Consider the following 27,523-nt stretch of genomic DNA (forward strand, 5'->3'; position numbering starts at 1 on the left):
AGAGTGTCCAGACAGAAATCCAGGGACATGTGCAGTGCCCTTCTGAAGGGCTTATGGCCAGCTCAGCAAGTCCCTGAAGCACTTCGGCTCCTAACCAAGTACAATCTGAACAGCTTCTGTACCCACTGCATAAACCTCTCCAAGACAGACATCTTACATGTGTAGTGTTTGTTGTTTCAAGGTGCTGTGCCACATAAATATATCCCTTCCATTTGCAAGACACAAGTGATTTCCTTCCAATTATCCTGTTTTCCTGTCCACTAAGTCCACACAACTGCCTCAGCACTGAAAGATGGATGAGGACCCAGGACTTTTCGGGGTACCAGCCCTGTGCTTCGACCTTTGTATGGCACAGCATTCCAACATAATTGTTTTAACAGAATTAGAATAGATAAATGTAATTTGTTGTTTCTTTACAAGATCTGATAAATAAATACTGTGGGGGAAGGGGAAAAGCCACACACATTAACCCACAATTCATATCGTCACCTAAACCACCACCCTAAATGCGTTGGGTTGTGGGCTGATGCAGGGCACTAGAGAAGCCCACAGGTGCTACAGCAAAGGCTTCTGGTCAGTTGTTTCCTTGCCTCTTCCCATAGCATCAGAGGTGCGCGGATGCAGAGGTGCAGTTTTCAATTTCCAACAGGATGGGAGTTCTGGAAGACAAGGCTCCCCTAGTACTGCCCAGGGCCAGCGAGCAGCACTGTCCTCTACTACTCCAGTGACAGGTCCCTCTCCTATCCTTCCAATCACATAGTTTTGGCCTTCCTAACAAGAAAACCAGTCAAATTCACAATTACAAGCAGCGATGTAGACCAGCAACACACACACCAGTGTACCGGACTGAGCTCCAACAAAGTCATTTCACCAGAGGTCTCTGAAACAGACCCTGTCATTAGCTCTACATTAACCCTGACACAGGGGTACGCACACACTGTCCTGCACTAGATAATCACACCAAGTCAACATACCCTCAGCATTAAATCCTCACATCTCTTCTGTTATTAACAGAAATCCCTGTAAGAGGAAGAACTTAGAGGAAAAAGGAAGGAAGGACAAGACGATGTGACTGCAGGAATTCTGCGGGGACGAGAAAGAAGTCAGTTTAAGATGGCAAAAATCACACTGATGCCAGTGACACCCTTAAGAACTGTATTAACTGAAGAACAGAAGCCAGCACCACAATCTAACACGTCTGGCTACAACACATCTGCCCAAAAGTCTACACACGCGAACTCCAGGAGGGTTGTTTTCCTCTAGCAGTGACTGCTTACAAGAGTCACATCACCCATCATCAGCATAGGCTCCTGACAGGGTGGAGGTGTCCTGCAAGACAAGTCTAAGATCCCCCCATTAAGCAAGCAGCAGCAGAGGGAAAGGGAAGGTGGAACTTTTTCAAGCCCAGCCATCCCCAAACAGGAGTTTAATCCTCTCCACATGTCCACTGCCACCACCTCCTCCAATTCATATCTACAAACTTTCTCATCCTCTCCTGCAAAAAAAAGCAACGTAGCTCCTCATGACCACTGCCAGGTGACCACACAGCTCCACTACTGAACAAACAGATCCATTTCCCACAAGCAAATAGACAAGTTTATACCTCGCAGGTTCACCTGCGCATTAGTGACACTCCAGCAGCTTTTCTGCCAACACAGCTACGTGGTTTAGGGTGTGATAAACTGGCATGTCAGTGCCAATGCAAGTGCCCCCGTTTATTTTCCTCTGGTGGCAAGGAGGTAGAAGTTAGGCCTGGAGGGTGGATTAAGACATATTGGCAAAAATATGCTTTTGTAGATAAGCTGCATCCAAAGTAGGAGGCTCTTAAAAAGAAAGACACCAGTAAGTCCCATAGACTTGGGGCCCCTTGTGCTTTGTAGCTTTTCTTCTCACTGCTACTTCAGGGCAAATCCTCCTACCCCCACCCAGGAGCTTTTTTTATCAGGCTGTTTACACATGCTCAAGTGTCACAGTCAGAAACTGAGTTTCTTCCTACCTGGAGAGCCTGTGGAAGGCTGCTGCCCTCCCCATGGCTAGCGCCAGGCAGGATACATGCCCTGGCATCCCACGCTTCTACACCCCCAGTGCTGACCACAACTATTGCAAGTGCAGTAAATCCTACCCACTCTCCTGCTGGGAAACCTGACAGTCTTTCTGCCTTCTCAGTTTAGACAGGCTTGGGAAAGAGGAATGAAATCGAGAAGAAAGATGGGAGTGACAAAACCAGCAGCTCCTACCCAAACACGGGAGTCATGCTGTTGAACTACACCTGTAGAAGCAAAGCCTTTCACCTGTTAGAAAAAGCTATGTGATACCTATTTGACACATCCCATGTAGACAAATAGAGGAACTACACATCAAAGCAGGCTGGTACGAAAACACACTTGGATCCATGTGAGGCCTTCTTCCACTGAACAGTTTTGAGCAGAAAGAAAACCGTTCCACACATCTTTGCTACGCAGGTCACAGCATTGTAATTTAGGCTCAGACCAAGCCTTTTAAGCAGGATCTCCACTTTCTTGCATTAATTTTTGCTTTAAGCTATTAAGATCTCAAAATGCTATCAAAGCCTCAGGATTTAGAAGAGCTGAAGAAGCCCAGAATGTAACCAGCCTTCCGAATTCACCCAGGAAGAACTAGCACTTCCATGGTGATTCCACAGCTGGTACAATGCAGCAGAGGCCAATCTGCTCTCCCAACCATTAGCTCTTCTAAAAGAGCATACAGAAATCACAGCAAGATACAGATGGGAAGGGGAAAGGCCTGACATGGGGCAAAGCTTAAGAAAAGGAAGGGGGCTGGACATTTTAACTCCCAGGCCTGTAAGCTGAGCAGCAGCACAGGCCTGTACACTCACACAACCTGCAGAATTAAGTAAAGCCTTAATAAAGTTACTCATCCAAAGCTCTTGTGTGTCTTGGACTGACACTGCACCAGGCCTGTGTAGCCCATCAACATCTCTCTCACTGTTCCTGCACCAGATCCTCCATCCCTGGGCAGCACCCAAGGCACACCACCATCACCACTCCAAACTCCTTCTCAGCACTGCTTTCCTGGTGCGATTATGAAGCAAAACATGATCAAGTTATTAGAAACGAGATGGGTTTTGGAAGATGGACTCAGCACCCGGCCTAGGCAGAAACTTGTCTCTAAAAGCACATTATCAGACTATTTCAGAGAGCAAACCACCTTGAGTTATTAATAAAAAGATCAAGTTGATGTTTAAATTGCCTACACATGTTTAATACTATTCCTGGTGCATTTCTAATTGCTTAGGCACTTCTTAGAGAGTAAAATACACAATCTAGAACACATGTTCCGGATTATTTTTCGCAAATTACTTCGTAAATTTAAAAAGTTTCTCCTCCTTCCCCCCAGGAATAAAATAAAATTAAAAAATAAAGAAAAAAAACACCTTCAGAGAATAAACACTAGAAGTATTAATAAAAGTTCTGTTTTCATTTCAGCACGCATCTTTCTCTTTATTCTACATCCCTCGACCCTGGGAATGGAAAGGAGGTTCTGGCTATAAATCAAACTAAGACAAGGTGGCCAGGCTCAGCATCGCACTCTCTCCCGAAGTCCTGCAGCCCCCTCAGCGATTTGAGGAGCCTTATTAGCAAATACTAACAACAATGATAACGATGCTGCTCGCGGGGCCGGCGGGGACCCCCCGGCACAGCCACACGCCCCGAGCGCATTCGCCTCGGAAGCCGCGCGGGGCCCTCGGCGGTGCCGAACTCCCGGTGCCCCGGGCGGGCGAGGCCGAGCGCCCCGGGCCGGCCCCGGCGGAGCCTCCCGCGCCCCGCGGAGCCGCCCGCAGCCGCGGAGCCGCCGGGCGCAGCCGCCCCGGGCCGGGCCGGGGCCGCTCCCGACCCCACATTGTTCCCCGTCCCCGCTGCCGGCGCGGCTCGGCGCGGCGCTGCCCGGCCCCGGCCTCCTCCCCTCCCTTCCTGCTGCAAACTTCGCCGCCCGCCCCGGACCTGCTCCGGCCCCAGCTCGGGCCCCGGCCCCGGCTCGGGCTCCGGCTCCGACTCGTAGTCCTCCTCGTCGGCGCTCGCAGACATGGCCATGGCTCATGGTGGGCCCAGGCGGAGCCGAGCTGACATGGCTGGAGCGGCGCTGCTGGCGGAGCCCCGCTCCCCGCACACACACACACACATGCAGGAGGAGGAGGAGGAGGAGGAGGAAGGGGGGCCGTGCATATTCATGCCAGGCAGCCAGGAAGGGGCTGGCCCTGCCGGCACGGCCAATCGCGGCCCGCTCGCACAAAGCCGGCCTGCGGGGACAGCGCGGCCGCTCGGCCGGGGCAGCGCCGGCCGCCCCCCACGGGAGCCCGGGGCGGGGGGGGATGGTGGTGCCGGTGGTGGCTTTAAGGCCCCGTTGGCAATTAGCCCCCCCGCCGGTAATTAGCCCCGCGATCGGCCGAGGGGGCCGGGCCGATGCTCGGCCTGCCTGGGTGTGCCGAGCGGAGCGGGGCGGGGCGGGGAGGGATGCGCGGCCGCCCGCAGGGTGCTCGGCGCTGCACGGGCTGCCGGAGACAAAGGAGGCGCGCACAGACAGACAGACACACACAGCCCTCGCTACCTGCCGGCTCGCCTCCTGTTGCCAGGGTCGGGACGGGAGGAGGGAACCTCCATCCCTCGGGAGGAGGAAAGGCACCGAGCAAACTTCGGGATTGCAAGCGATGCCCCTGCTGCATCACTTCACGTTGGGAAGGATGGAACAGGATGGGATGCAAGGCAAGCCGGCTTGCGGAGCTGCTCACATCTGGGCTCACTCCCTTTCCTGCTGGCTCCTGAGGAACCATTTCCAGCCCTACCCTGACCCACCAGTCAGGTTTTGCTACAAAATACCCTCCCTGCAGTCTGAGATGTTACACATCGGTCGATCACGGAACCTGTTCTAGATCCAAAGGCCACAGTAGGGCCAGCACCTCAACTGCCTTTGGCCTCAAGAGCTTGCAGCTGAGGGTCAAGACACAGAGGCCTGGATGTGAGTGCTGAGATTTAAATTTCCCATTGGATTTATGGGCCCGCTTGCAGGGGAAATCCCTATTCCATGCAAGTTGTTAGGATTTTGCCTCTGGCTCCTACGCCCACAACACAGAATTAAACACAAGATTAAATATTTGCATGTGCTGAGCAACCAAGAAGCCATAAAGAAGAACATCTAATGGTCCCTGCATCAAGATTTTTGTCAAACTAGTTTCAGTTCAGTTCCCTGGTCTGACTTACCACATGGTCACATAAACACTTCAGGAAGCCCAGGAGAAGAGGCAGCAACAGGCAGGAGCTGGTGGCTATGCTGCCTCAGGCCCACTCCCAGCCCTTGAGACACCATGATCTACAAAAAGCCTGGCCACTCAAGTAACAAATACAGTGAAACTTTAAGCACACCTTTACAGGTGACTGCTGATAAAGCCAAGTGACTCACGTAATGATGTCCCTTCCTTATTCCAAATACCTTATATATCCACTGCCTGTATGTCTGTCCTCTCACAAGCTCAATCTATGGGTATGTGAGGGTGTTCTCCCAGTTCTGCCCATCTGTGATGCCAGGAGCAAAACATTTACTTGCAACACATTACGGTTGAGTATGTTCAGCCTGTCTCCTCAGGTTTCTCTCTTCCCCCATTGAGTTCATACACAACCAGGAGCAGATGAAAGCTGAGGCACGAAAGGCATGTGCCTAAGGCCTTGGCTTTCAGAATCACAAGGCAGTATCAGAATCCAGTGTTTTCTGGATTCTGGAGGGGAGAGGAAGGGGGGATGCATGTCTCATGACAGGGCTACAAAGGAAAGCTTTACACTGTGCAGCAAGGATAACCCACACCATTACAGCAGCGATTGCGGTTCCATTATCCAGTTGGCCTCCAGCAGAGGCAGGAGAACAGATGACATCCATAAGGAGGATGTCTGGTCCCACACCTGCCAAGACCCAAGTCTCCATCAGCCTGTGCCAATTCCATGTGAGGCTCTACATAACCTGCTTCACACTTGCTCATCCCTCCAGCCTTTCAGCTCCATAATCCAGACAGGGGAAAAAAAGACAACTTGTGACATCCCCCAAGGACAATCCACCAGTCACACCATGGCAAAATGTCATTCATAGCACATTAAGTCATGACATGCATCATCCTACTCCTCTCCTCTGCAACGCGTACAGGCACTCCGGGTATATCTGCATCAGCCTAATAGGGCTGCAGCAGGTCACCAAGTGTAACCCACGCTGAAGCTCACTCCTCAGCTACCTGAGAGTGTTCCACTCCGCTGCTTACAACTGGAATACAAGTGACAAATGAGCTCTAATTACAAAGCCCGCATTAGGAGTGAAGCCACATATGCCAACAAGATCTCGGAATCATTTCCAACTGCTAGGAAAACTTCGCTGAGATGGTGTTTCAAAAAGCCCATTTGGATAGGATAGGATATAAAATAGTAAACTGGGAATTGGGGCAGGGGAACAACACAATAAAATAAACTTTTCTGATGATAATGGCTCTCAAAAGATCTCATCTTGTACAAGAGCAGCTAACCATTCAAAGAAATATTTAATACACAGAAAGAACTATTAAGAGAGCATTTTCCAGCTCAATTCTTTCGGCTTGTCTACACTAGAGAACACTAAATTACGACAAACAGTGAGCAACAGCGTGCATTTGACCAGCCTGGTACAGTTTACATCAGCTTACAAAACCAAGTAAGCAGCCCTGACCCTGGTCATGCCTGTATCACTGTAACTGTGTCCACACTGCAGCTTTGCATGATATAATTCAGTAATAAATAACATCCTTACTTAAACTTCTGAATGAGCCTTAGTGAAAACTGCAGGAAAACAGACCGTACCTTCAATTCTCAACTGTTGCTTTGATTGCACCTCACCTGAAGTCATGTATGTCTCATCAATATCATAATCTCCTCCACAGAAACCAATTATGTTGTCACAAACTGAGACAATACCCTCAAGCAAAGAATAAACAGCAGGAGCAGATGAGTGCCAAAGAACCAGATTTTGTTCTCATGCAAATATCCTTAAGTAGTAAAACCAAGGTGGGGGGGAGGAAGACTACAACCCCTACCTGGTACTCACTCTGAGCATCTCTCCTACCAACAGATTTCAGCCAGTGCTAAACGGAAGCCATGGTTTTGTACGAGACACCAGAGTTCATGACTCTATGATTCTCAATATGAGGTGAAATAAAGTTTTTAATGTGGCACAAACACCTTTGATTAATCTGCCCTTGAAACTTCTTATGTATCTCTATAGAACACTGTATTCAGCTGCTATTAGAAAAAATATTTACATGGAAACAACTGGAAAACAACCTCAAACTTGTTCATATGCAAGCCCCTGGATAAAGATCTTGTGATGTGAGCTGCTGCTGCTGCTTTCTGCAGGCCAGCACATATGTCTTTGAAAACGAAACCCACTGAGATGTTTATGAATCACTATTGACCTGTATCAGAATAAGGGAGTTACCCAATAGCTTTCCAGGGTTCATTGTTTTGGTGTAAGTGTCCATTCACATGAAATATGATCTTAATGGTTGGGCCTGGGCAAATTTCATGCCACTTTTCTCAGGAGTTCTAGCCAATATTTCAGTCACACTCTCAACACCAGCAGTGACATTCTGACAACCTAAATATCCATCTACTATCATGATCTTACTACTTCCTACTACCTATCTGAAGTATGACATAAGAGTCCTCACCGGATGCATTGAGTACCCATCACAATCTCTTTATTAATCAGCCTGATTGATCAATCTTAGATCAAATAAAGTAACTCAAGACAAGATATAGTGATTGCTCCCTCCATGTAATGCCTACTGCACATACATTCCCTAACCAGCATCCAACACAGGACAAGCAAAGGCAGCAAAGGTTGTATGACTATCTCCTGAAGGACAACCATGGACTATCACAGTGCTGTAGAGGAGCAGCAGCAGCCCAGATAGAATGTGCTGATAGTAACTCACTCACTTTATCTAATAGGCCTTAAAAACCAAGCACCCCCCTCCCAAATCCCAACATCCTGTCATCTTAAAAACCTAATATACAAAACTGCAGTGAAACATCAAGTTCATCTACTACACAAGACAGGCTCTTCTCTGTTGGGAGAGCCACAGCATGATTGGGACTATTCACTGGGAAAGGAAGGAAACCCTGCCGTGCTTTCTTCTTCCACAGATCCTTATGCCACAGAGTGTTTCCACAGCACAGTTTGTGTTTCCAAGAGCCATATTCTGTCGGTAAAAGCAAAAACTAGTGAAATAGGCTCCTAAGAAGATACGAAGCGACTGCCACGCTGTGGAGGAACATGCAAATTGATGTAGCTGAAAGAGTGGATTAACCAGAATATGTAACCTGCTTTCCTGGGAGTGCACTCTGACACATGGAGCTGCAAGACAGTCACTTGTGTCCAACCTGTGGGCAGCAGCTTTAAAATCTAGAGACCAAACTCAAGCATTCAGAGGCAAACAAACGGTAGGCAAAGGAAAAGCCCAAGTACAGTTTGCTTTGTGACAGCTCAGGTGCTCTGCTGTCACATACAAACCTGACTTGGATACGTAGGGAAACATCCAGCATATAAACAACCAAACCACAGTAGACTGTGCTTTGATCAGAATTTATCCCTATCTTCTTTTGCATTTGCTGATTTTCAAAAAGGAGAGCACTTCTGTACCTCTTCTCTGTGGTCTATTAATGCCTGCAGGAAAGTCACGAAGTTGAAACAAGACTTCATTTATATTCTCTGCAGCGTTTAATTTCTATGTGCTATGGAACTAAAAGGAAGCCATCTTCTCAGGGACAGAACATACAATTCAATTCTGTTCTGAAAAGTGCCCACAGGATTAATGTCCATAATTGTGCAGCACGTGGAATGACACACGCCTTCCCCATTGCTCTGCCAATGTGCTTCGATCCAGAAACAAAACTATTAAATCTCAGATACGTAACTCAAAGCTTCAATGGTTTTAATGTGAGGGTGGGGGAAAGCCTGAGGATGCTGAAATACTTAAGCTAGATTCAAACCTGAGCTTTTTGTTTGGTTTTGTTGGCCAACTCAGCACTGCAGATAACGTACACGAGCTCCTGGTGGCAAAAACTGAGACCTGGCAACTCATTTCACACACACTAAGAGAGAGGTCTTGAGACTAAAGTAGTTTTTACCCGCTCTTTTACTGTCATGAAATAAAGAGAAAGCTGCTCTCTTGAAAAATGGGAGTCAAGATGTAGTTGGGAAGAATTCCTCTTGCTGAATATTCATGCATATGGTAGAAGAATGACAATGGGAGAGAACATATAAATCTTCCCTTGTGATACTTGGAGCACAACAGCTCGAAAATACAGATGTCTGTTCATTTTTCCCAATCCATTCAAATTTCTACTCAGAGTCAAAATGGCTCTAATTCACCTATTTGATGGATTAATCACATAAAGGCATTGGTCAGATTTCAAAGCAAGTGGCTGAGAGTTGATAAGAAGGGAAAATATGAAGTCAAAGATGGAAGATTAAGAAGGTGTTCATTCAAGTCCTTGCTATTTATAATTACTCCCTGAAGGGACACAATATTTCAAGTACAGCCTCTTAAGGTGAGAAATAATCTGTCAAGTCACCAGGCAAAGCTTTTAGAGAAACCGAGGCACTACACAGTGAAGCTCTTTGGGCATGCTCTGTACAGCAAAACCTGAAACTCCTCTGGCCTGCATGGAGTTACCACAGAAATGCATTTGTCTTGAGGACTGATGTTCATAAGAGACTGAAGCAGTGCTAAATAAAATAAACAAATCAGGCAAGTTGCTGCCCCAGGAAAGCAGATGCTTGACAGAAACTCCCAGTAGCTTCACCAGCCTTTCTTTACTCCTTTGCATGGTACCCGAAGCAGTCTTTGGTTCTGGTGCATGAGTCTTCCTCCTGCTCCCAAATGTAGCAGGGAAAGGGCTCAGTTTCACACAGCTACTGTGGGAAGTCCCCTGAACAAAAAATCCCCCAAACCTCAACTATGTGGTTTTGTTTCTTAATGGAGTTGTCAGGAGCCAGATCTGGGGTATCTTTCTGAAGAGATTTCAGCTCTCTCCTGCCACATGGTAACTACAACCCTACAGTAGAAAAAGAACAGAAATTATTCAAAATTATTTAAATCACTGATTCCAATCGCAATTTAAATCAGTGAAGAGAAAAACAAATTTGAATTTATTTTAATCCTCATTTTCTTTTGTAGTTCAGTTATTTTGTGCAAGAGAAATTAATTATTAGCATCTGATAACTACCAAGAAATGCCTGATTTGCAGCAGATGATGAACTTTATAATCAGGACTTTTTATCAACAAAAGGATTCACAATACACACGTTTGTATATGCAAATCTTTCTGCAGACTACTGGCATTTAGAACTGCTGTTGACACCAAGCAGAGTTCAGGCAGTGCTGTGTGAGATCACTTCAAACACCTTTAAGCTGGCGCCTGGCAAGGACAAAACGTGACAGTTTTAATCCCATTTTTGCTCCCATGCCACTTGGGATGATGGTTCTAAAATTTATTTGAATCTCAACCAGAAAAATACATCTTACAACAAATTACACAGATTGTTTTGCTGTATTTCTGCTATTTCCCTCCCTCTCACTCCCTTCCCAGATGTCTCTCCAGCACTAGGACTCCATTTTTACTTTAATGCTTAAATGCTTGTTTTTAATTGTCAGCATTTGCTTTCTAACACATTCATATTCCCACAGGAAGTACCCTGAATAGATCTCCAAAGACTGGTCTCTCTTAGGGGATTTGGCAGAGTTTTCCCACTGCTACTACGAGGAATGTTGCTTTCCTGGTGGTAGCCCCCGGGCAGGCTCCTGAAACTGATGTTGTTTTGATGTTGTGCCATTTCTGCGTGCTCAGATCTGCTGCAGACACCACTCCGGTTAAAACACTAATTGCTGGAACTAGTACCTCACTGCTCCTGCTCCTATGGGTGGAGCTGGCCCAGCGATAGCTATGGCAGGAATTCTTAGTAAGCAAGCAAGTAAAAACTGGAAGTATTTATTCAAAGGTTTTCAGGAATGTTCTTTGTCCACCTAGCGCCTCTCCCCCCCCCCCCCCCATTTAGAGAAAGCCTGATGTAAAACAATGCTCAACACCTGTGAAAAATCACATTAGTTTCAAGCTGAAGTTCAGCAAAACACCTGAATTTATGCTTTTACCCCCTAATTTTTGCAGAGAATCAAACGTATTGTGTCCACCGATTCTTTGTCCATTTACTTCCTATTTCTTGAGTTGAATCCGACACGTACTGTTGTGTGTATGTTCAGATTGGAGCCTTACATAAAGGAGCTCTGTTATTAAAAACTGGTAGATCTTCTCCCTTCCCAGCGCTTTCAATGTGAAATACCATGAATAGGGAAAAAGGTTCCTTGCTGGAAAAAGCCAGCAGACACATGAACGTGCCTAAGGACCTCAGTGGGCTTCACATCTAGAGATGGTGACTAATACCACTGCCTCTTATTACTTCGAGTTATTTCTAAGAGTCTAACACCCTTTTCACCACAGGTGTCTACTGTTTTTCTTATGTGCTGCTTATTCCAGCCTATGCACAATGATCAGAAATCTTATTTCCAGCCTAAATCTATTTATAGTAAGTTTATACACACTTGTTCTCATGCCAACACTGTCCATTAGCTTAAATAACTCTTCCCCTCCCCTGGTGCTGACACTCCCTGAAGTACTTAACAATCATCTCCCCCCTTCAACTTCATTGTGCCATGTTGAACAAGACACGTTCTTCTAGCCTCTGCTCTTAAACGTCACATCTCTAATACTATTTGTGTTTGTGGAGTCTCATATCCACCCTCATCTCAAAACTGCCTATAGTGAAACTAGAACAGTGAGAGAAATGATCAAACATATGGTATGGTTTGTGTACCAGAAGAGATGGAAATTACCAGTGTTTTTCAGCTTGGGAGTGAGGAGGGGAAGACTGAGAAGAAGTAACAGGGATATAAAAAAAATCATTGATCTCACAGAGGAGATGAATAGGAATCTCATTCAGATTTCTGAAAATGCATGATAGAGAGGGCACAAAGTGCATTTCTGATATTAAAGGACACCTGAATACATCAGGAAAACACCTGAATACACCTGAAAACATCAGGAGGTACTTATCTACATAGGGCAGGGACACCACAGGATGCTGTGGAGATCAGAAAGTCCAACAGGTTCCACAAAGAATTAGGTAAACTCACAGGGGGGTAAATATTCTACACCAGGAGACACTAAGCACAAAAGACGCAGAAACAAGATGGAATCATTGTTTCTTACAACTCTTTCAATAGCTGTGACTGGCCACCACCAGAAACAGGACACCAGGCTACAAGGACTGGCTGGTCTGATGGAGCATGACTAGCTCAGCCTTCCCTCAATCACACTCATCGGTCTTTTGCTCTGCCTCTTGCAGGTTAGTGCTAGGAGTTAATCCTTCTTTTCCAGACGCATGGATGTGTCTGTAGAACTGTGAAAATATATGTCTGATGAAAATAATGGAGAAAAAAAATAAACTGCTGTAAGACAGAACTCACTAGAGATGGGGATCAGATGTTGCCCACGGAAAGCAGAGTCAAAACCCCTTTCATTGCACCCTCCAACCCCCAAACCAACAGCAAAAACCCAACATCAGAGAGGTCTTCCTCTTGGGGTATTTTTATGATCCCTTGTTCTTCCTGGTTCTCATGCATTGATACAAAGCTATGAACATTACTTGCATTGCCAATTGCAGGGCAAGTTGGGGTTTTAAAACCAAAAAAACATAATCCAATTAAAATTTCAGTTTGTGGCCTTTACTAATTAAGTGTTCCTTTAAATAAGAATATTACCATTCCCTTGTTATACTTCTCTAGTACCTTCTCTTTAAACCAACAGGTAAAAATTACACAGAGAAGTGTATGACCATCAGAAAACCTGCCACATACTGCAGCACTGTCAACCAGCTACTGAAAATCACCACTTCACCTCCTGCTCACCATCAGACCTTTATCATAACAAATGCAGCTTTGATCCAGGTTAGAGAGATGAGAATCTGGCTCGTAGTCTGCATTTCTAACTCTTCACAGAACAAGAGAGTCCAAACATATCTTAGTTCTTTATAGCTGCTCTTCATATAGACAACTAGAGATCTTTATCACAATAAAAACAGAAGGCACTGCCATAGAATGTAATTACATGCTACTATAGTTGACTGTTGTCTTCCAGAATAGGAAATGGTTTGAAAAATGCATGGTTTCTGCTTGGGCCATACTCTGAGTTCCTAAAATAAAATGCTACCCTGATCCCTGTGCAGATGAAATGGTAACCCTGGTATTGTAGGGCTGAGCAATCTTGAGTGGGCTTCAAGATGTGGCTTGATGTTGTCAGCTTCTGCACCAGTGAGCTGCCCTGTGTCACACTGGGGCAAACCGGGTTTAGGTTCTGGTCTCTTTTCACACCACGCATAAGCTCACAACCCAGGAGTTACTTTGTTACGATTATTTCTTACTCCTCTTTAGTCACTTAAGAACCCAAAATCTCGAGGCAGCACACACTATGGAGTTCTTCCTTTCAGGCAGCAGGCTACCATCACAAAGACCCCACAGCTAACACTCAGCACTCTACAAGCAAGGGCAATTTACTGTTGCACAAGCCCCTGGCAAAGGAATAGGGATGGGTTTCCATATCCACAGCTGTATCCATGCTCTGCAACCAGCTAGGAAAAAACATGCTGTCTAGTCTGAAGGTACATAAACTATAAGGCATCAGGACAAGTAGGTTTCAAGCATCCACTTGGTCCCACATTCCTGATTTCTTGAAGAGGCCTAACTCAGGATCACTGAATACTGAGTAAAGTCAAACACTTTGGTAAATGAATCATTATCACCCAGACTTCTGAAGATGGACTGCTTTCTCTTACTCTACAGCTAAAAGAAACAGGCAGGTTCTTGTTGCTTCTGAAAGAGCATTTGCAAAAAGGAAGAAAGAAAGGTGACTGCTGGAGAGTAATTATCGTGCTAAATGATTATCAATAAATTACAAAGTATAAAAGACTCCAAAAAGCTCCATAAAGATGAATAAATACGATCTGGAAGAGGAGCCTATGAATCACCCCCCATTTCTCTATTACCATAAAATAATAATGTTTCATACACTTTATTACAAAACTCTCTGCTGAGGGTGTCACAGATCTTTATAAACATTAATTTCACCTCACAAGCTCCCAGGATGGAAAGCACCATCTCCACAGGGAAGAGCTCAGGGAGCAGAAATGTGTCATTCACCTTACGTAACACAAAGAGGCTGCAGCAGAGCTGGGGACAGACCCTTGCCTCCCATTTTGAACACTAACCACAAGACCAAAAGTCACCCATTTGTTTTACCTCCTCACAATAACATTTTTGATCATTACTTCTCTTTGTTTTCTCGGTGAATAACTTTCCTGGACGGCAAACTGCAGTATAACTGAGAGCCCCAAATGCCTTTAAAAGAGGAAGATGGGAGCGATGCTGCACAACAGGAGCACAACATCTGAATGGGGCTTCCACATACTCAAGTTACACATCTTGCCCATTACACCTTATCCACTGTGAGCTGTGATTTAACATGTTTCTTCTCTAAACCCCACATTTTCAGTCTTCAAGCGACCATTCTGCAGTACAGCACTGTGCACACTTGGCATGGCACACCACCACCACACAAAAGAAACTGTGACTCAGTTTTCAAGGGAAATATTATTTGCTGCTTCAAAAATCATCTCAACTATTAAAGGCACGCTCTTTCCAAAGCAAGTCAATGTAGCTAACCCCACCCTGCCACAACTTGGGCTATTCACACAGTTTAAATCACTCCCTATGCCCACTCCAGGCAGCTTTTAGAGTTCTCTCCCCTTGCTCTATGTTTTTCCTGCTCCATCCTTTTTCAGTACTTGCCTCTCTCCTCTCCCTGCTCTCTAGTTGTTTCTAGTCTCTTCCTCTCCTTTCTTTACAGTCATTTCCATTTTCTTTGAAATGTATTGGCATTAAACACTGGCTTTATCCTTCCTTCTCCATCTGCTGCTCTTGTCTTTCTAAATCTCTTCTAGAGCCTTCTCCTGGGAGAAAGCAAGAGCCATGTTTTAGCGTTTATTGCCTTCTCTTTCCGGGTTTCAGTTCCCTTCTTTCTGGAATCAGACTATCCTCCTCTCTCTGGAAGCTGATATAATAGCTACAGTGTCTTCTTAGCAGCCCCACAAGAGCTGGCACCATGCTGCATTGTATCTGTTGCTCCTTTTGGACACAAGTATCCCAGGAAAGGCACTGTTAAGTAGTTGGCATTTCTCCTATATACTACAAGAGCAATACAGGAAAGCGAAATCACTGCTAGGTTTTACTCCCCTGCTTTGCACTCAGCATTTGTGGAACCTTCTGGCCATGCAGACTTGCTCCACCAACTACAGTGCAATTTGAAAGGGAGTTTCCCCCTCCCTAAGGGTTTTCTTCTCTGCAAAATCTTCTATTTCATTATCAGGATTTACAGGGAACAAAGGAGAAATAACCAAGATTAACTCCTACCACTGCCTTTGCTCAACTCTCCCCTATTTTGTCTTTCCAGCATATTTTCCTTTTGGACTCAAATGCTCAACTAAGAGGTATCTTCCTCGCCTGTTCACTTGGCCTCTGTTCCCAGACAGGGGAAAGAGCTGTAAGTGGAAGATGACAGGGACAGTTGCCAATTAAAAGAGCATCAGCAAACTCCTTTTGGGAAGCAAGCAGCCATATCTGCACCTGTACCTTTTAACTAAAACATGAGATACAATGCAAACTGATCACAGATTAAACAAAGCAAATATGATGGGAATGGTGAAAGGATTTCCTCCTGTTACAAATTCTGGGTCATTTCCAGACTTCAGCCCAAAGCCTGACTTTCTCTGGAAGTTTTCCTCGTACTTGTTATTAGATGACATGTTTAACTGTTACTGTACACTAACACTGCGTATGCTGCCTCCTAAAAGGTTTTGCTTTCAGAAAGGCTCAAGGAAAATAAACACCAGAAAGTTAAAAAGAACCCCTTGCAGCCAGCACGATGGATTTGCAAAGAGGGATAAGATTTAAGTCACAAAACCCACAAATCTTTTACAGTTACAGTTATGCTGCCAATGCACAGAAATAAAATACAAGAACTGAACCATTTATCAAGGATTCCAAAATAAAGCAAACAAGAGCATTAGCAAACGCCAAAGCTTATAAAAGCCTTGAAACACTGAGATCCACACTTCTTCCACGAGCTCCAAAGGTACAGCACAAGAGTCAGGGGTTTCTTAGCTTTGTTTTATGCATTTCACACAGCAGCTTTCCTCTGGTCACAGAGATTTTGCTTTATTCAGTGCCTGGAGTAGGTTTTGACTGATGAATGAACAGCAGCTATCAAAGCAGTGGAGTGGGGACTCCCACACCTATTCCTCTCCAGGTTTTCAACCGTTGTTTTTAAACAAATGTTTGAAACACAAAGCATATTGCTATGGATTTATGACAAGCTAAAAGGGAAATACATATTTAACAAGGTAGAGCTTATCTGCAACGTGCCCAGCTAAAACCCAACAAGAAACCAAGAAGGAACACGATATGCTCGCTCTGCCCCACTCTCCCTTGGCAGTTTGATGTTTATGTCTCCTGCTTCCCATCTGAAAACAGAGTTCTCGTGGCCACCAGTGATAATCTGCAAAGCCGCGACAAGCGCGGCTGCCCAGGGAGTGAGAACAGGGACAACAATTCCCTCAGTTATTTGAGAGTCCTCTGCAGTAACAACAACAGCAGCTTTGCAGCTCGAAGCCTGATTTAACTGACTGACCCTTCCAGCCTTTCTAAAGAAATTATATATTATAAAACTAATCCAGTGAAAAATGCAAGTAAAAATAGCAGCGATGAGACATCTTCTAAATAAGCAAAGCTGCTTTTACAGCATGCTGCATAACTGGAGTGTGGTAAACATACCACTGTTATAAATAACATCCAGCCTTTTAGCATTATTCTTTGCTTCATTATTTGAAGCTCTTTAGAAGCATTAATGAAGCCAGCCTCACGGTTCTCCCCTGCGCAGTGAAGAGATTTACTCGCATACACAGGAGGAAAAATGAAGATACAGGGACTGAAAACACCTCTCCATAGTTACAGTGGCACAACTGTGTTGAGAATTCATTCAGGAGGTCTCGTAGTGCAAGAGAAAGCAACATCTGCTCACATCCAGATGCGAGTGCTTTTTAAGTGACCCGTTTATCACTTAGGATTTACACATTGTTGAGCTTTACACAAAATCTGGCATCACCATTTTCACATGTAACCATGACTAGTAAATGACCAAGACACACATACGTTTTATTACCGAGCAAGGCCCAAACATACTATATTTAAATGGAAACAAACAATTTCTCCCTGCTGAGGCACTTCCATGTTCTGCTTCAGCACTTCACCATGAAACGTTTAAAAATCACATTTCATGTTAAAGGTGGTAGCAACTGCCACAGCGTCACATACAGCACTTTGTTAGGTTATAGATAACCAACCACCAAGACCCAACCCAGCACAACAATGATTAGTAAGAAACGATTGCAGCTCATTACCTTTGGGGACTTCTTGGGCCAGCTGACCACAGGGACACCCGAAATGGCAAGATTTTGGTCATCATCAGCATGTTCCTTCAGGATGTTCTGTTGCAAATGAAAAGGCCTTCATTAACCAGGGAAACATTTCTCCAGCTGGAGAGTGCAGAGTCTTACAGAAGACAATATTCCAGCCTGATGAAAGACAGAGCGACAAGATCTCTGCTGCCTTGTTACATCTCTGCAAGGTACTTTTGCTTCCAAACTTTCAGTTCACACCGAAACTCTCACACCTGTCATTAAGAGCCAAGCTGGGGAGTTTCTTGCAGAACAGACAGCAGAATGAGCCATGAATTACCTCAAATATTACAGGCTTCTTTACAACTGGTGTACCCAAAGGACTGGTGTGCTTCCGCTGCTATCAGTCTAATAGTAGTATGATCTCCCCCTCTAAACTGCAGCTCAGCAAATCATGAAACACCCCAACAACCACCACAACCAAACACCTCTCCCTGTGAAGGCTGCAGAAGACCCAAGAAGCCTCTAGGCTCTGCCACCATTCTTTCTGCAGTCACAGGGCATCAGATGCCTGAACATTCAGGTAAGCCAAGATTCAGAAGTGTGCACTGTAACCTTTCATCTTTTTGCATGTTCCAGAGCACCACCGTTTCCACTGGCCTTCCTTCCACACTGACCGGGGCAGAGTGACTGTGCTCACTTTATGTGCTCAGATAATGCATTCAGGGGATCCCAAGTATTCACTAGGAAAGGATCTGACTCTGGCCATTAAGGAAAATAGACTTGTCTCCCTTCCTTCCTCCCCCACCAAATCCTTCTGCTTTGATGCACTGTCCTAGAAATTTCATGAGTGGGTTGCACTGCCTTACACAGTTTCTACCGCTGTGAATCACTCCCATGACCATATTAACTCAACACAGAGGTGGGGGAAGAGCTCTAACTGTACTCAACTGTGCAGCTGGGAATAGTCCACACTTGCTTCCCATGACTCTCTACATTCTTACTAAGCAAGCTAGAGCTCTTCCTTTGGAATTTAGGTAGCTGAAGACGACAACAAATGGAAACAAAAACCAAGCGGGAAGGTGGATTCTGCTGTGCTGCTGAACGCTGAAGCCCAAATAAGCACTAACAGATTAAAGCAGGGAAAAAATGCTGCAATAAACCAAGAACTGCAGGTTGGAAATCACCTTGTAACAGAACTCAGGAGATAACCCCAGACAATGAAGTTCAACGGTGTTGCCACCAAGTACACAGACTTCTTGAAAACAGCTTAATTAGACAACAATAGGCACCAGGCTCTGTCAGTCCCCAGTGTAGAGCTTAATTATTAGAAACTTCACACGCTATACAAGAGCTTAAAATACAGTAATTGTTTTTAATAGGAAGCACAGTTGGAATTCATCTGTAATCATCCAACTAACGCCCGGAGTACGATGGCATGTTCCAGGCCCCAAGAGCCTGAGCAGGCAGACTAGCATCCAAATTGGGGTTTGGAGGAGCATCCCTGGGGCTGGCTTGCTTCCCTTGGGGCTCAGACAACCTGCTGGATAGAGCCCAATTCCCCAGACTGCGCTTAAATGAGAGATGCTAATAGGCTAATAGTCACTGCAGCACATCAGCACAGTGCTGCTGCTGCTCCAGATTACCATCACACCACTAAAAGGCTGGTCTTGATACTGATTACTCCGAAAGCAGCGCCCAGGACCAAAATAAGCACTCCCAGTACAAGCCCAGTTTCGTCAGCCCAGCACTGTGGCTGCACTCAGGAGCTTGCATAGGCACAGCCTGGCTGGTGAGGAATAAAATGCAGCTTGCCTCAACCTGACCATGATCAGTCTCTGTTGCGCACCTCCAGCCTTGTATTCTCTGAGTGAAATGGCTAACAGTTTTCATACAGGGGCTAGTCACTGGCAAATTAAGTCTGAGCTGAGGTTAAGTGAGAGCCTCTTGTCTCATGTCCTTTTTATCTGAGAGAGTGATCACTGCATTAACTGAACTGCAACCACATTCCGAGTCAGTTTTCAGTCCTAAAACCAGAGAGGTCTTTAGTATCCTGATAACAAAGCCAAAAATCTTCAGAGCAAGGTGGCAGCTCGAGAACCATACAAACAAAGGACAAATTAACCCCTCTTTACTTTGCTATTCTCAGATTTGAAAGCTTGTAAGACAGAAAACCTTAACACTTCCACTAACAACCGTCAGAGACACTGAGTTCAATAGAAAGCAGAGTATATCCAAGAACTTGGCAAGATAATGAAGGTTTCTTGTTCTCATATGTATCACGTGAAAATATTATCCAAGGAGAAGTGTAACACTATGGCAGTTTATCGTCTCAGCCAGCAGAAAACAACGGATGTCTGAGCAGCAGAACCATAACCACTGAGTGCAGTGTCAAGTGGCAGCGCGCAACAGGCTGGAGGAGGCAGACTTGTGTTCACCTGCTCAACAAACAAGAGAAAAAGAAGACAAAGCAAAGCCACAGGGCTCCAGTTAGACACACACTGTGCTGCTCAGCCAGCACAAGGCTGCCCGATGCACTACGCTTGAAGGCTGTGGTGACAACAGCAGGTCTGAAGGAAAGAAAGTGATTAAGCATGTAAGAATTCAGCTTAGCCATTAATTTCAAAAGCACAGCAAGGAATGACTCCCCTGAACTGCATTCAGCAGAGGGAGGTTTTTTCCCTGTCATCAGAATGAAAAGGGGGTAAGATTTCTTGGCAAGAAAAAGTAAGGACATATTTCAGTAGATATCATCTGTCTTGCACAAGAATCTGCTGCTGCTGCCAAGGAGTTATGGATATTTGACAAACTCTCTTCTTCCAACTGAGTTTCTTCTGCCCTAGTGGACTTCCACAGTCCCTTCTGAGGAACAGCAGCATTTTTGCTTTGAAGTGGGGAAGGTCTGTGGCATTATTAGGAGGCAGACCTCCCAATCCTCTTCCCCAACAACAGCAAAGGAATTACCATCCCTCTGGTAACACAACAGAAACCTTGTGTGCTGAAATCAGAGGCTGCACACCGACAAGTATCACTGGCAGAGTGTTTAATGTGGGATGCAGACTGGCACAATCAAAGGTCTGCTCAGCTTTATGGGTCCTGTGATGTGGGGTGCAAACTACACCAAGGAGTAAGATGGTTACCTCTTTATTCCCTCCTTCATGCATAAGTTCACCCCAACTGCATCTTTAGTGTATTGACATACTATTTAGCAGCTAAATATGAAGCAGAAAAGCCAGACAATGAAACTCTTCCAATCCCCAAGGCTACCATTTAAGTAAAATTACTTCTTAGTGATTTTTTTCCCCTCCTTCTCTTCCTCACCAGTGTAGGTACTTTTCCAACAGTTCAGCTGGTTAGTTTTTAAATTCAGAGCTGGAGTTGGTGCACTGTTTCCTATTTCACTTTGGGGCATGTATATATATGGAAAACAAGCTATGGCTGCAGGCTGGATGTGCCTCCGACAGCAACACCACCAGCAAGGATGAGAGGGCAACGGCTGCAGTGTCTTCCGGCTGTTCCCCCTGCCAAGCCTTCTGTCCTTCTGCAGCTTGGGTCAGCTGAGCACTTTTGGGGAGGGTGTGTTTATCTGTGCAACAATTTCCCCTCACATTTGCTGCACATACAGCTCACACAGAGCCCATCCACAGACATTTGGATACAGAGAGCGTTGCATCTCCTTGGCTGATTGTTCAGATGCCATCTGCTGCAGAGCGAACGCTGCTGCCTGTAATCGCTGTTTGGAGGCCTATGAGAAGCTCCTTTGGTGGTGAACACAAGTCTCATGTGATGCAGTACCCATACAGCAGAGCTCCAGCCAACAAGAATTTAATTCCTTGTTTGAGCTGAGGGAAGAACTGACCCACTCCCCAGGCAAGGCCCGTGTCATGCTCTGCAAATAAGCCTCCCTTGTGCTGCAGCACTCCATCGATCATGGTGATAAATGGGTTCTCAATCTGCACAGGCATTAGCTTGGCACTTCTGGATTGCTGTGTCCCACTGGATAGTTGCAGTTAGTTAGGAGCTTAGATGACACATAAGGAATTTACACAGGCTTAGTTTGGTTTTCAGTCTCCCTTCTCATAAGGAAAATAAATTACTTCAAAGAGTCTCACCTACTTGACATTAAATAGCTGTACATAGCTGTATTTACCACTAAGAGCAGTAATACAGTCACCCATCCTCTACTGTATTCTTGCTCAGATGGGAAAACATGGGTTCTTAGTGAGTTACCTTGATTTGTGCTGTGAAACTTCACATCACTGAATAAAACAGTTTCCTTTCTCCAGTTTAACTACCCATATCCTATTTTCTGAAAACATTAATTATCCTAGTGAAGCACAAAGACAAACCTGAATGTTGTACATAAAAGCTCCTGAGTGTATTTAATTAACAAATAAAACTGCCACAGTAAACATGGATTTATTTTCTTCAGGAAGAAACCTGTTTAAGACTTTCCAAGCAGAGCAAGAGCTTTCAGACTTTGTCAGAGCATGTTTCTACCATGCTTTTGTCAAAAATAACTCACAAATGGGTGCACTAAAAGGGTACTTTTTATAGTACCTTTACTTGTGAACACAGTCACAGCACGTATGATCTGCACAGCTGCTTCTGCAGGATTTCTGCCTCCATTCAGCCACACAGATGACTGGTGCTCTGGAGGCTCACAAGGGTGAGGTAAAGGTGCCAGGCTTCTGCTCGCACTGCTGCTAATGCTATCAGCAAAATCCCCACGTTAACTCCTGTACAAAGTGGAAAACTAGGAGCAAAGTAAGAGTATGATTTAGTGGTCAAGGAGATAAATACCATTCTGGTAAAATGGACATTTCTAGATGATACAGGTCAAAGCTTTTAAAGCAGGTTTTCACAGGCAGTCAACTAGTTTTATCTTCCTACTCTTCCTCATGCCTGGCTTGGGATCTGGATGCTAAAGATCAGAACTTCTGCTCTGCAGAAATGTGAAGCAATTTCAGTTTTAATAGTACTAAAATTATCCTTTGCATATATTGCTCTTAAATAATGCTAACTTTTCTGAAGATCACACCTGTGGCACTAAAACCAGTATCCAAAACTATGGTTACGTTTATCTTAATCTCTCTGCACCTTAGCTCTCTACCTGTGAACTAGAGATAACAACAGCACATCAGTTACCACTTGTGAGGAACGTGACTACAGCAGTGATGAGTATCACCAGAAACCCCAAGGGAACACTGGTATCACTGTGTTCAGCTGAGGGTCTGAAGAGGATGCCAATGTACCTAAGACCTGCTGAAGAGCAAGGACAGAACAAAATGCTGAACAACCACATTCTGCACACCAAGACAGATAGGAATCCTGCAAGGACCATTGCATTAGATGACTCCTAAAGGGCTGAAACCAGTCACTTGGCAACTTTTCCATCAGCATGCTCTATCCTTTGAGGGTAGGAGGTCTAAACATACACTCATACACTTGGTTTGGATTAGTAGGTTTTTTTTTAAAGCCAATAAACTGAATAAAACAAACTTCATGCTTTGGTATCACCTGGGTTACAAGGAAATAGGATGCTCTGGCTCTACCACGTAAGTGAACACAGGGTCAGAAAGAAGCAGTATTTTGTTGCATCCAGGATCCCGGATGGGAATGGGATAATCCAAGGCAGCCACTGATAAGGTGTATTTGCTGATGAGGAACAAGGGAAGGCCTGTGCTGGCAGTCCTGGATTCCACTCCTTACTGAGAGAAAGAGTTCTCAAGCCAATACTGAGAGAAGTACAACTCCCCTCAACTCCTTCAGAGCACCTTGCAAGTGGATGATGGAGCTGTATGGAGAGTCATAGAGGAAGCAGACTACAGGCTTTAGTTCATTTACTACGCTATAGTAACTCTCACTCTGATAATTGAGGGCTGCCTGTGGGCCAATACTGTAAAAAAGATGGGTAAGAAAGTTCTTTTAACAGTTCTTTAGACACGGTTCAAGAAAATGTTTAACACCCTTTTGAAGGTGTTGCTCTGGCTAATCAGTCACAGGCTCACCAACATATAGAGGTGATTCCAGAGAAAACAATTCTGCAGCACGGATGACGTTTAGATGTGGTCATGGGCTCTTTAACCAGCAGGGAACCATCAGTACCCAGATGTTGGGCTACATCCTGATGGTTACAGTGTGTGCTGGCAAGGACAGAAAGTTCAGAAGCAGGCAGTTAGCAAAGGAGATGGAACATCAAGACTGCAACTCTGCGAGATGCACAAAATAAACTGGCAGATGCCCACTTATTACCAGTTAAAACACAGTAACACCAAAAAAGGGCTTTTTCTTAAATGTCCATTTGCAGTTCTCCATCTCTGCAGCAAAGCCACTGGAGAGCAGAAAGAAAACATATTCCTACACAGTGCTTTAAACCAGATTCACATCTGGTATCTTGCCATGTTCTAGTAAGATGTCTCACATTGCACTGGAGTATGTCATCAAAAGAGCATGCATGACTCTGAACATCTGCACTGGTTATGATGTGTTGTACCCCCTTCTGGGATTTCAAGAAGGGGCAGTTTACTTTCAAGTAAAAATAGGTTTGTGTATCAAGAAAAGTAACACTGCCATTCCTCCTCCTTCACCACAAATTCAGCTCCTGGTCTTGAAGCTTCATTTTGATTTCTGATTAGAAGACAACTGATCACAAAGCAAGTGAGTGAATCTACAGCTCCACTTTGGGCATGTGTGGCCACCTTCGTGTTCAAGTGGCTGATTTTGTAAGAAGAGACTTTCTGAGATCTTGTGGTTTACTAAAAGGAGTGCTGTGTATCACACTTCCAGGCTCCAAGACTGTGGGATTTGGTTCCACTGCACACTGCATATGTTCAGCCTTCTTTCTGATGCCTTTTCGAAGCAGCTGTTACACTACTTGCACTAAAAAAAGCACAGGCTCCCCTTTTACCATATAAACACATATTTTTCCCCTCAGATTGTGGCTTACACAGCTCTTAGATAGAGAACACAGGTAGCTGAAGAACCCCACTGTACCCAGCAAAAGCACAAAACCAGCAGTCCACACACAAGACCAGGAATCAATACTCATAGTTCCAAATCAGGCCAAATTGCCATGAGCACAGGCTGACAAGTTTAGCCTTATATGACAAGTCCCATCGAAAGCATACAAAGAGTATGCTGCTCCCAGGTTTGATTTGAATTAGTAAGTCTGTATTTGATACAGTGTGAAAACAGGACACAGAAAAGCCAACCAAATGGTCCAAAGGGATGCCATGGATCAGGGGCAAGGCTGTGACTAGAAGCAGCAAGGCCATGTGGGTCTTCAGGAGGAACTTATCCCTAAGTCAGATGGGGATAAATTGATACTGGTATCACTTCCAGCATACTAAAAATCTAAAGAGTTCTGCCATTAGTGAGCATTCACTCCTCACATCATCTCCAAAAATAGTATGTTGTACCAGTGGAGAATAACTATCAACCTATAGAGGGCAATGGAGGAAAAGAAAATGAAAAAGGTGAAAGAAAAAAAAGCAACTGAAAACATTAGACAATATAGCACTGAATTACAATCCAGGGCTTACATTTTGTATGTCAGTTATTAAGATGTACTCAGAAAGACACTAGACTAAAACCAGCAGGTGAAGACTATAAATGCATTGTACATTTCATGTATTATTACAAATGGGACATAACTATGAGAGGATCCAAACTTTTGGCCACTACTGTAACAGTCAGGAAGTACCACACCAGTTAAACCAGCCTGCAAACAGCTACCTCCCCAGAGCAGAGAGAGCTTCTGTCACAGGCTGTCTCCCCTCTCTGTGGCACAGCAGGCTGATATGAGATGGTCACTACATACAAGCTGCCATCCCTCTGCTGCAGAGCTTTGCTTTCTGATCTCCTGCTGTCTTCTACATGCAAGGACCAGTTTGCATGGCTCAGCAAGCTATCACACCTACCTTCATGTCCTCTAGGAGAGCCTGCGGATCTTCGATGCCTTCCGGAACACACTTCTTGTTCTCTGGGAGAGATTCAAGCTTTTCCACCAGGGCTTTCAAACCCTTCAGTTCAAATTCTGTGAGGTGAGTCCATTTGGTTGAAACTTCTGTAGCTGGAGACCCCGTTGGTGTTTTGGGATAGTCCGTGGGGGTCGTCGATTTCACACTGTCATCTGACTCATTGGACAAAGTTCTTTTTAGGTACCTCATTACTGTGGCTTTTTGTTTTCTTCCTGCACCTTCCTTCCCTTCTGAGTGTGTGCTATTGGGTGAGGAGGAACCATCCACCAAGGATTTGGAGTTCTTATCCAAGCTGTCATCCTTCTCCTCCCGGATATGGGCATCACAAGATTCTTCATCCATGTCTAACCACGAATCTGATGAGTAGCTGTCTGTGCTGCGTTTTCTTTTTGCATCTGAAAGTTAGAAAAAGACTGCTGAATGTAGCTCAGCTCAGGCACTTCTCTATCACCAGAGCTAGGTGCTGCCTGGTGAAAAGAGCACTGGATAACACCTACTAAGTATGTGAGAAGAACAAGCTTTTTTCAGCTGATTTCTAATTTGGGGGGGGGGGGTCTGTTTAAGGCTGGATTTCATTAACATCTACTCAGTTCAAATGACTGGGAAACATTTAGGGAAAAATTATGCTTTCTTCAAAGCTTCAGTCCTCTATGCCTTCAATTAGGAGTAGGCAGAGCTCTTAAGTCACACACAATTAGTTTTCCCACAAATCCAAGAGAGACCAGATTTAGCAGCTTTACAGCTTTAAGAGAGTTAGCACACAAAGAGGAGGGGAAAAATGATGGCAGAAAGCACGTTGAAACGCTCTCCATCATCATTCTTCCAAGAACTCTGCACAGCACAAAACCAGCGTCTCAATACTTCTCCTCTTCATGAGCAACTGTTGGCAAATCAAGAACCCCCACTTGTTACCACAGGAATACTTACTGCTCTTCTGAGGCAGAGGATTACAACTGCACTTATCTTACAGACAAGAAGCCAAAACAGACTGAGAAATGCAGGGACTGTCACAGAGTCGCATGATCCTCGTTTTGTTAATGCTCTCCCTGATACATTCTAGATGCTTCTCAGACAAATCTATAGGCAAGTTTCTGTGTCTAATGAACTATTAATTGTAGTTTTGTATTAGGCTTCCCCCTAAGACCCCAAGTGTTAATCAACTGTGTGCAATCAAGCACTGAAAGCAATGTAGGAAACTAGTGGCCAAGGTTCCCTAAAGCACACAACTCTTTCTTATTTATTTGACACCATTTCCCTTACTAAGTGAACAACACTGAATGCAACCAGCAACAGCAGGAATTCTGTGGAAAATACAGTTAACACTGGCAACACCCAGTTAAGCCCACGTGAATTTGAATGCTGGCCGAAACGGGTATGAGATCAAGCTGCAAACAAAAACACTCTGCAAAGGAAACAGAAGTCAGACAGAAAAAGTGAGTGAACAATTAATGAAAAGCTCCTTTCACAGCTCTCATGCTTTGCAATGCAGTAGCTCTGGATTAGGACAATGTGAATCATGCTTAAGGAAGGATTAAATGGACATTAATGAAAAAGCTCAGCATCCGGTTGTTTAACAGTGAGGTTCAAAACAAACGCTGAAGCCCAGTTTCAAGCTGGCAAATTCATCCTTATCACAGGATATATAGGAAATATATCTGAAAATGTAGATGTTATCTGTCAGCTGGGTAACAAAGATGCAAGAGGCAGTTGCAAGAGTCATAGTCTGAGAGCAGCCTGGCCAGCTTTGCAGTTGCAGATAAAAACTCAAAGGCCAAGTGCCCCTCTGCATGTTAGGGCCTAAGAGAAGAGTTGACCACTTTACACCTCGCAGGACACGTGTGCTGTCATTACAGTGGCTGCAAAACTCAAGCATTTCTGTCCATTCCACTCCTTCAGTCATGTCTGCAGTTTTCCTCAGAACCAAAATGGCC

At 44.8% G+C, this 27,523-nt stretch overlaps 1 protein-coding gene across 14 annotated transcripts in view; it reads right to left on the reverse strand.

Moving 5' to 3' along the window:
- The window catches only part of KDM2B (lysine demethylase 2B), a 118,312-nt gene that overhangs the window by 21,961 nt on the left and 68,828 nt on the right, over nt 1-27,523 (reverse strand). For all 14 annotated transcript variants that reach the window (XM_057422641.1, XM_057422639.1, XM_057422642.1 and 11 more), the window contains 2 exons: nt 25,533-25,987; nt 17,614-17,700 (listed from right to left, as the gene is read on the reverse strand). In XM_057422641.1, coding sequence (XP_057278624.1) covers nt 17,614-17,700; nt 25,533-25,987 — 542 coding nt within the window. The remainder of the gene's footprint in view (nt 1-17,613; nt 17,701-25,532; nt 25,988-27,523) is intronic.

The sequence above is a fragment of the Pezoporus wallicus genome, unplaced genomic scaffold (genome assembly GCF_028554395.1).
Source record: "Pezoporus wallicus isolate ANWC-B61680 ecotype Strahan unplaced genomic scaffold, APGP_CSIRO_Pwel_v1 contig_9942, whole genome shotgun sequence".
NCBI lineage: Eukaryota > Metazoa > Chordata > Aves > Psittaciformes > Psittacidae > Pezoporus > Pezoporus wallicus.